Genomic DNA, 10,768 nt, shown 5'->3' with positions numbered 1-10,768 from the left:
TCACTGCCCCACTCACTCCCCACTCACTGCCCCACTCCCCACTCACTGCCCCACTCACTCCCCACTCACTGCCCCACTCCCCACTCACTGACTCATTTCTCACTCACTACCTCACTCCTCACTCACTATCTCAGTCCACACTCACTATCTCACTCATCACTGACTCGAGACTTCCATTTACGAATGCTCCCCAACAAGAGGATTTGAAGAGTGTGGTGGATGCTGGGGTATTGAGTAAATTTAAGGAAGAGACAGACAGATTTTTAATTAATCATGGGCTGAAGGGCTATGGGGAGTGGGCAGGAAAGTGGAGTTGAGGCTGAGATGAGAAGAGTCATGATCCTTTACAATGATGGAGCAAGCTCAAGGGGTTGAATGTCCGACACCTGCTCCTGGTCCTAATGTTCTTATCAAGGTTTCGGGGAAGAAGTGTAGAGTATCGATCCAGGTAGCCCATTCCACTCTGTCTCTGCCTGGGAGATGGGCCATTCTGGTGTTAGGCCCTGTCTGAAATAGCAGCCTGAGTGGGGCATGAAGGTGCGGCACTCTCAATTTAAGGCCACACTACTGAAATTTACAAAGAAACAGGGAATGCCTTTTAGTTTCAAGTAAATGGATGGGTTCCTGGTGGGGCTGGAAATGTTAAAACTGTAGGGTGATGTTTTTGTTCCTGTTGTGTTGCTCACATTGCAGCAGACCGGGCTTGTTGAATCCAGGAGAGACGGGTTATCCATGGTTAGCGGACTCCTGGCCTACCACCAGCCTTCCTGTAAATGGGGGTAGCAATGGTCCCTCTGACATTGGAGACCTCGGAGGCATGGGGAACTTCAATCAGGCAGGTGAGTCACTCCAATGAGGATCTGTGCTGCTTCTCCATCGCTGCCATCTTTGTCAAGTGGTTCCAGAGGCAGGAGGACCGAGGTTCCCAATTGGGGATTCAAAACGGGAAAATACTGCTCTCCACCGGTGGGAGAGACTAGGACCCGAGGGACACAACCTCAGAGAGAAGGGACAACCCTTTAGAACTGAGATGAGGAATTTCTTCAGGCATATCCTGGTGAATCTGTGGAACTCATTGCCGCAGAGGGCTGTGGAGGCCAAGTCATTGAGTGTATTTAAGACAGAGATAGATAGGTTCTTGATTAGTAACGGCATCAAGGATCATGGGGAGAAGGCAGGTGAATGTGGCTGAGAAACATAGCCATGATCAAATGGTACAGCAGACTTGATGGGTTGAATGGTCTAATTCTGTCCCTGTATCCTATGGTTTCCGAAAGAGATTAGTGCTTAACTGCCCTCTGAAATGGCCTGCTCAGCTAAGGGGCAATTAAGGATGGACAACAAACACTGGCCTTGCCAACAATGCTCATCTCCCACAAGAAAATAAAGAAACAAACACATTCCTGGCAGTTTGCTGCAATAGATTAGGGAAGATCAGGAGTCACAAGTTATGCAAAGGCAGGTTTGTATTAAATATAAGGTTCATTACCCAGCGAATCGTGGACTATCTTAATTGTGAGCACGTAATTATTGTTAATTGTGGTTAAAAACCCATCTGATTTACTGACATAGCTTGGGAGTTTTAGGGACTGAATTCAGAACTGAAGGCTTAGATACTGAAAATATATTCGCCACTATCTTAAAATATTTCACAGACTAATGGTATGGAACAGACCAAACCCCCTCCAAACATATTAACAAGATAGTCTAGACCCTAATAAAAACAGAAATTGCTGGAAAAGCTCAGCAGGACTGGCAGCATCAGTGAAGAGAAATCAGAGTTAATGTTTTGGGTCCGATGACCCTTCCTCAGAACTGATTTACAACATTCGCAGTTCTTTTGGTTTTTATTTAGTCTCGACGCCAACTGTTTCTTATTTTAGAGGTAACTATAAGGCATGGTATTCCAGATGCAATTTGATTGGTCAAACTACTCAACTTTTAGCAAAACGCAGTTTATTTTTACACTACAGTTAAAATATAGACAAAATAAAAGAAAATAATTGACTTAATTGTTACTCTATTGAAATGCTTAACAAAATAATATATGTATATTAACTACTACTAATTAGTTGTTCCAATATTGTAATAGCTCAAAAACACAGCAAAACAGATTGTCTCACATACAATTCTAGCAGCAGGAAGAGAACCCCAGCTTTTAGCTGTTGCAGAGAGAGGAATAACAGCTCCCACATCCAGCTTTAAGAGCCCATCAACTGCAGAAAGTTAAAACTAAAAATCCTGGTTCTGTGGGAGCTCGACCGCACACATTCAGGCTAACTCTATTGTTCTAGCTTTCAAAAAAAAAGGCCTCACAAGCTGCTTACTTTATTGGCTTTGAACTGAGTGCTTAAAGCCACCTCTCTCCTGACCTTTCCTCATTATAAAAAAGGACAAAATGTACCTCTTAAAGCCACAGCGTCGTCACAGTAAGATAGTGCCATTATAGGCTATTACATTTTAACTTCCATAAACTGATTGTTATACTTCAGACATTGCATGGAATAAATTAAAATACTTTCAAATACAGGACAAATACTAAACCTAAATGGCTGCTAATATCACCTAATCACAGTTTGAGGCCCCTTGGAATAAAAAAAAACTGAAATTACCCTATTATCAAAAGACATGTCTCCTATTTTAAATCACACTCTAATGATAAATTCATGGAATCCCTACAGTGTGGAAACAGGCCCTTTGGCCCAACAAGTCCACACTGACCCTTGGAGCATCCCACCCAGACCCATCCCTCTGTAACCCACCTAATCTACACATCCCTGAACACTACAGGCAATTTAGCATGGCCAATCCACCCTAACCTGCATGTTTTTGGACTGTGGGAAGAAACCAGAGCACCTGAAGGAATCCCATGCAGACACAGGGAGAATGTGCAAACTCCACACAGACAGTTGCCTGAGGCTGGAATTGAACCCGGGTCCCTGCTACTGTAGGGCAGCAGTGCTAACCACAGTGCCGCCCTATCATAAGAGATGAAAGTTTCACCTATGACTTCGCAAGCTCAGAAAGACAATGGAGCCAGACTTGGGAATATACAAACAAACCATCTTTCAGGATCTGTTTTTTTCTTTGACTATCACAAAAAACAGAGGGTCAGATCTGCCAAGATCCTACTGAATAGCAGAGCAGGGCTCGAGAGACTAAATGACATATTCCAGTTCCTGTTTCTTACGGTCTTTGAACAGCCACCAAAGATGGAGAATTACAGTCTAGGATATACATAAGACCAGAGTTGGAGGAATGCAGAGATCTCAGAAGACTGTAGAGCTGATGGAGATTGAGACGGGCATGGGTGCAGTGGGGTGGAAATTTCAGCTGCCTGATGAGTGTTTTAGTTGCGGCCTGCTAATGAGAATCCTTTTGTGCCACTCCTGAGTTCTCTGTGTTGTTTTTCAATATAAACGATGGATTTATTCAGTGGATTGTGAAGGACATTCATCATATCCCAAATGCAGACCACATAGTGGTGTCTATGTATAGTCACACCTCTGTTATTTTATGAAACACACCTGTCCTGAAGCACAATCAAGATGACATATTTATTTTTCATGCTGAAAGTGTGACTGTTTACAATATTTCTCACAGATCATTGACCCACTTTACATTTCTCTGTCTCTTTCTTTTGGCCCTCTCTCTCTCTTGCCTCTTGATCCCACCCCCCACCCTCCAGCAGCAGGTCAGGGGGAGAAGTCAGGTACTATGCTCTCGGACAGTGCCATTTACAGCAGCATTGATGTCACCACCAAGACCAGCTTCAACAGCCCAGGCCAGGTCACACAGACCACTCCCTACGCCACCACTCAGCTCCTGCATTCCAGTAGCATCCAAGAGCTAGCTGTGGACCTGCCCGAGCCTCAGTGGAAGGCCTCCATCCAACCAAAGCCAGATCTGACCAGCTGTGGGTACTCTCTACCGGACCAGAGCAAGTTTAATAACGGTGAGTGAGAGGATAGTACTATCTGGGATAAGTGTTCACTGGCTACATGTGCTGGTTTACTTGAGAGACAAGCTAAATGCCTCTAACTGTAGGTTGATGAGGAAGTGTCACTATCGGGACCCTAGTTTGGAATGTGGAACAGTGAAACAATCTATTCAACTCGGATTTATAACTCAGTTTTGGTAACATTTCTTCATGTGGATATCAGTCTGCTGATTCAATTTTCATTAATTGACCCACATTTCTCCCTGTCTCCTGAACGCTTTCTCCCCATATCCCTCAATCCCACATTCCCACCTTCTCCCCCCCTCCCTCGATCCCATCTGTGGAACATCTCCCTGTATCACTCAGTCACCACATCTCCCCATATCCCCCAAACCCACCTTCTTCCCATGTTCTCCAGTCCCCACCTCTTCTCCATATCCCTCAAACCCCACCTTCTCCACATGTTCCACACTCCCCACGGTCTGCATATATCCCTCAATCCCAGCTTGCACCTTTCCCACCTATCCCTCCATCCACCTGCCCAGTCCCTGGTCAGTATTCTACACGATGTAATTTGTATTAATTAATTAATATATTAATTGAGATCACACTTCACCAAAGGCTGATTTTGTACTTGGTGCAACCTCCTGATACAATTTAATTCATCAAGCCTGATCATAAAATAATGATTAAACATAAAATTAGAATTAAGGATGGGAATCAAATTTTTAAAGCAGGTTTGTAATTTCAATCTCTATCTAAGAACAGTAGCAATGACTTACATTTATATAGTGCCTTTGACATAGTGCAATATCCTAATTTCTGAGGAGCATTAGCAAACAAGATGTGGTATCAAACCAAATTAGAAGACGTTTGTTCTGATGATCACAAACCTGCCCAGAGAGAGAGAGAGGTTATGAACAACATGTTGGAGGCCCGAGAGAGAGAGAGATAAAGTTGTGGCACATCTTTTTGAAGGAAATGGAAGGGAATTCCCTGGTTGAGGGCCCAATCAGCTGAAGGGATGGACAGCAACAGTGAATAGATTTAAATCAGGATGTGCTTCAGGAATAACTGGAAGATGGCAGAGGTCTTGGAGTTTGGTAAGGCTGGAGGACTATAGTGCTAGGGATTGGCTTGATTTGATTATTTTGGTTTGATTTTGACTTTATTGTTCTGTGTACTGAAATACAGTGAAAAGCTTTGTTTACGAGCGGTACAGGCAGATCACAGCAAGCAAAGGGTGTACAGATCACAAAAGAGTTAGAGGCATACAGGTTACATTGCAGGTTACATTATTTGAGGCTAGAGTCCATTCAACAGTCTGATAACGGCCAGAAAGAAGCTGTTCCTGAACCTGCTTGTGCGTGTGTTCAGGTTTCTGTATCTTCTGCCTGACAGAGGGTTTGTAGGAGATCATTACTGGGATGCAATGGGTCTTTGATAATGTTGGCAGCCTTTCCACAGCAGCGAGCCTGTAAATGGAGTCCATGGATGGAAGGCTGGCTTCCATAATGGTCTGGGCTGTGCACACCACCTTCTGTAGTTTCTCACGGTCCTGGGCCGACCAGTTGCCATTCCAGGCCATTATGCACCCGGATAGAATGCTTTCAATGGTGCATCTGTAGAAGTTGGTGAGGGATCTTGTGGACACGTCAAATTTCCTGAGCTGCCTGAGGAAGAAGAGGCATTGTTGTACCTTCTTGACTGTCGCATTTACGTGGGAAATCCAGGACAGGTCGTTGGTTATCGTCACTCCGAGTTACTTGATGCTCTTCACTCTCTCAACCTCAGTTCCGTTGATGTAGATGGGGGTGTGTTCTCCTCCTTTCTTTCTGAAGTCGAAGATCAGTTCTTTAGTCTTGCTGACATTGAGAGACGAAATTATTTTCATTGCACCACGTCACCAAGCCCTCTGTCTCCCTTCTGTATTTTTGACTTGTTGTTGTTACACATCTGTCCCACTGTGGTGGTCTCTTCAGCAAACTTGTAGATGGTGTTCATTCGGACCTTTACAACACACATAGGAAGTACAGTAGGGGGCTGAGGATATATCCTTGAGAGGCTCCAGTGTTGAGCGTTATTGAGGAGGAGGTGCAGTTACCTATCCTCACTGATTGTGGTCTGTGGGTCAGAAAGCTGAGGATCAGGTTGCAGAGAGCTTTATTCATTAATAGGATGTGGGCATTGCTGACCAATCAGCATTTATTGCCCATCTCTAATTGCCCAGAGGGCAGTTCAGAGTCAACCACACTGCTGTGGGTCTGGAGTCACATGTAGGCCAGCCCAGGTAAGGATGGCAGTTTCCTTCCCTAAAGGACAATAGTGAACCAGATGGGTTTTTCTGACAATTGACAATGGGTTCACGGTCATCATTAGATTTTAATTCCAGATATTTATTGAATTCAAATCCCACCATCTGCTGTAGCGGGATTCAAACCCAGGTCCCCAGATCATTATTTGGGTCTCTGGATTAACAGTCCAGCGATAATACCACTAGGCCATTGCTTCCCCTTGGCAGAGTTGAGACCAAGGTCTTGGAGTTTTGAGATCAGTCTGGAGGGGATAATGGTGTTGAAGGTGAAGCTGTAGTTGATGAGCAGGAGTCTGATGTAGATGTCCTTATTGTCCAGATGGTCCAGGGATGAGTGCAGGGCTAGGGAAATGGCATCCTTGTTGATCTAGGCCATGATCAGCCTCTTGAAGCACTTCCTGATTATGGAGGGCAGAACAATTCAGTTATGGTCATTAATGCACACTGCATGTGTTTTCTTGGGTACGGGATGATGGTGGTCTTCTTGAAGCATACAGAAGCTTCACCTTGTAGGAGGAAGTGGTTGAAGATGTCGGTGAATACCTCCACCAGTTGATCCCCACAGGATCTGAGTGCTCGGCCGGGGACACCGTTCAGACCTGTTGCTTTCCTTGGGTTGACTCCCAGGAAGACCAATCTGACTTCTGAAGCAGTGACAGAGGGAACAGGTGTGTCTGGGGCTGTTGGGGGCAGGCATTGCCACGCTGGTGGTATTCTGCTCAAAACCGAGCATAGGAAGCATTGAGCCTGTCAGGGAGGGATGCATCATTGTCCGCCATCTTACACTGTTTCATTTTGTGTCCTGTCAAGTCATTTAGGCCTCATCATAGACGGTGGGAATCTGTTTGGTCGGTCTGGGTCTCTAACTTGGTCTGGTACTGCCTGTAGACTTCCCTGATGGCTTTGTGGAGGTCATATCTAGATGTTCTGTATTGGTTCGGGACACCTGATTTGAATGCTGCACATCTGGTCTTCAGTAGGGAGTGGAGTTCCTGGTTCATCCAAGGTTTACAGTTCCGAAGTATGGATGGGGGATGGAGCGGTAGGCGCTTTGATGGTTGTGTAGCCGTGGTCCAGGATGTTCAGTCTCCTGGTGCGGCAGGAGATATGCTGGTGGTATTTTGGCATCACTGCTTGAGGTTGGTTCGGTTGAAGTCGCTGGCCACAATGAATACAACCTCGGGGAATTTTGTCTGTAGTGTGTTTGTGGTAGTGTAAATCACATCTAGGGCATTCTTCACCATTGTGTCACCGCAGGACAATTTAAACTCAAAGCTGAGAATTTTAACATTACGGTGCTGCCAATACAAATCAGTGAGTATAGGGGCGATGTGGTGAACAAGACTTGTCCTGAGTAAGGGGACAGGAGGTGGAGATTTGGATGACCTTGTGTTTTGGGGGGATTACAGATTAGACTGCAAGGAGTGGAACTTAGAAGAATATGAGGGGGAACTTATTGAAACACACATGATTCTTGGGGGACTTGATGAGGTTAACAAATATCTAGGATCAGAGCACATAATCTCCGAATAAGAAGTCTTCCATTTAAGACAGAAATGAGGAGGAATTTCTTCTCTCTGTAGAATTCTTTACTGCAGAAGGCTGTTAACTCTGGCTAATTAAGTATGTTCAAGGCTGAGAGAGATGAATGTCAATCAGGAATGGAATTAATGGTAATGAGGAAAAGGCAGGAAAATGCAGTCGACGATGATTAGATCAGCCATGGTCTCATTGAGTGGTGGAGCAGACTCGATGGGCTGAATGGCCCACTTCTGTTCCTACGTCTTACGGTGTTAAGTTCTTTTGAACTCTGGTGCAAGGCCAGTGATCAAAGTGGAGTATTCTCCCAATGAGAAGAGATTCACAAAGCGGCTTGATTTCTCCCTGAATTCTTTGGGATAACCTGATGGAATGTGAAAGCAAAGGGCCCCGATGGTGAGATTTTGCTTTTCAACCTTGCGAGTCTTTCTTTCTTTCTTCCCTGAAAACCGCAGCTTCATCTGCATTAACTGCATGTCATTGCATGTGCTTGTGCCATGAGCTACTACACCTGATGCCACTGTGACTTTTACCCTTTGACCTTTAGCCCTGCTTTTCATCCCTGACTACCGATTGGCTGAGGGATTGTCTAACAGAATGCCTCACAACCATTCTGAGGACTTCAGCACTTCCAGTTCCCACAACAGCTCTGAAAGAAGTCTCTCAGGTTTGTCCTCAACACTTAACACCATACCCTCTGCCCTGTCGTCCATCAGTGAACTGTTGAGTACGTGTCAAAGGTATGACAAGCTATTCCTTGCGCAGTCGTCATGTTGTTATCCAGGAGGTGGGACATCTCAGTAGATATCGTTCTGAAATGTTTGAAGCACTCTGTTTGGAGAAAGCCCAGTGAGAGCCCAACATTCCCCACTGTCATTCAATGTCACCCTCTGAACCTCCCAAAGATAACCTTTCACAGAATCCCATGGCCCACCCTTTCAGCAAAGTGGTACCTTCAGAATCTTTTTTTTGAACTAGTTTAACAAAAGAGCATTTTTTTTTTGGCCAGAATTAAAAGAAGGTGAGAGACAGGTCATGCTGCTGGAGTAGGGTTTTGAATTTTGGGTGATTAGCACGCACAACGAATAGGCTAGTGAGGCCTGTCCAACCTTGGGGGCTGCATTTCAATTTTTCTCTCACTCAGTTGCAGGGAGTCAGTGGTAGGAGCATGATGAGCAAATTTCAAAATCAAAAAAACAAGAACGGTGAACAAGAATTTCAAAAAGAATAAATTACAAATAAATAATAGTAATTTAATTAAGTGAGTAAATAATAAAAGCGAGCACTAAAAAAGTGCCAAGCAGCGGAACCAACTGATTAAAACTTTCTTTTGGACCCAAGTCCTGATCATGAGGGAGTTGGATTTGAGTAGCACTAACCTTATTTTCACCTCCTGTGTTGAAGACTCCGAGTCAGTCTTGGAGAAAGGCCCGAGTTACCTTCCAGCCTCCGTTTCCTTCTCTCCCAGCTTGCTTTGTGGATCGGTGTTTAGCTGATAGAATAGGGGAAAACTTGGCTTACACCGTTTCAGTGTTCGCTCTGTCTGTCCCAGAGAAACACCTTCCCCTTCTACTCACTCCCTCCCACAGACACATTTCCTGTTCTGTCCTGTCCCCCACACATAAGCACTCTCCCTCTCACATACAGTACGTCCACCATCTTCTTCCTTTTCATTGACAACCTCCCACTCTCACTCCCTCTCTCCTGTACACACTCTCCCTCTTTCACTGCCTCTCTCCCACAAACACTCTCCCTCTCTCATTCCCTCTCTCCCACACTCTTCCTTTCTCACTCTCTCTCTCCCACACTCACCCTCTCTCACTCCCTCTCTCCAGCACACACTCTCCCACTCTCACTTTCTCTCTCCCACAAACACTCTCCTTCTCTCACTCCCTCTCTCCCACACTCTCCCTCTCTCACTCTCTATCTCCCACAAACACTCTCCCACTCTAACTCCTCCATCTGATGATGGAGGCAATGGCGTAGTGGTATTATCACAAGACGATTAATCCAGAAACTCAGCTAATGTTCTAGGGCCTGGGTTTCGAATCCTGCCATGGCAGGTTGGTAGGATTTGAATTCCATTTAAAAAGAAAATTTGGAATTCAGAATTTACCGATGCCTGTGAAGTCATTGCGGACTGTCAGATAAACCCGCAGCATTGACTAATTATCTTTGGGGAAGGGAATCTACCATCCTCACCTGGTCTGGTCTGCACGTGACCCGCAGCAATGTCATTGACTCTCAATTGCCCTCTGGGTAATTAGGGATGAGCAATATTTGCTATCTAGCAGCGATGCCCATACCCTGCACTCTATTAAAAAATAATTACGACCTTCTTCCCGCACACACTAAACCTTCCCTCGGGCCTTCAAATTCACACTCTCCGCTTCTCACTCCTGCCTCCTCATACATTTCCCATCTCAATGTCCCTCTCTCTCCCACAGGCACACACACACAGGCATACCACACACACAGTGGCTGGGTGGAGGATGTCCGATTCATCATGAGACTGCAGCTCTTCAGAGGGTTAGCACTAATGAAGGAGAAGGTCTTGACTTCCCCTGACCCACTCCCCAACTTAGAGCCTCTACCCCCAACCTGCTGACCAATGCCTAGCCTCCTGACCACACCTGCCCTCGCAGTAGGCATCCTCTCTCTTACAGTGTCCTGTAAACCCCCACCAAAAAAATTGCAGCATTGCTGCAGGAATCCGAACCTCAGGTCAAATGAAAGGACAAATGTTTGATTAGTTCACTATTCTTCCAATCAGAGGGTGTTGGGGACTGACAGGCTCATGAGTGAATCTATCAACAGCAAAGGCAATGCAGACACAGCCTCTGATTGGAGCAGAAGAACCTTCCACAGGGTCTGTGCCTGTATTTGGAGCACAGGTCACAGGACAAATCTCTCCCCCTGGTGAGCTACATCCCAGCATGCAAACTTCCAGGTAGAAGCAACAACTCCAGAAAGGC

General features: G+C 45.4%; 1 protein-coding gene across 1 annotated transcript in view; it reads left to right on the top strand.

The window, feature by feature from the left end:
* The window catches only part of robo2 (roundabout, axon guidance receptor, homolog 2 (Drosophila)), a 200,830-nt gene that overhangs the window by 113,875 nt on the left and 76,187 nt on the right, over positions 1 to 10,768 (top strand). The window contains exons 16-17 of the mRNA XM_048603017.1: positions 694 to 839; positions 3,689 to 3,955. Of these exons, the coding sequence (XP_048458974.1) occupies positions 694 to 839; positions 3,689 to 3,955 (413 nt within the window). The remainder of the gene's footprint in view (positions 1 to 693; positions 840 to 3,688; positions 3,956 to 10,768) is intronic.

The sequence above is a fragment of the Rhincodon typus genome, chromosome 11, assembly GCF_021869965.1.
Source record: "Rhincodon typus isolate 14 chromosome 11, sRhiTyp1.1, whole genome shotgun sequence".
NCBI lineage: Eukaryota > Metazoa > Chordata > Chondrichthyes > Orectolobiformes > Rhincodontidae > Rhincodon > Rhincodon typus.
Note: the sequence above shows the minus strand (reverse complement) of the source record. Positions and strands in the feature narration are given on the sequence as shown.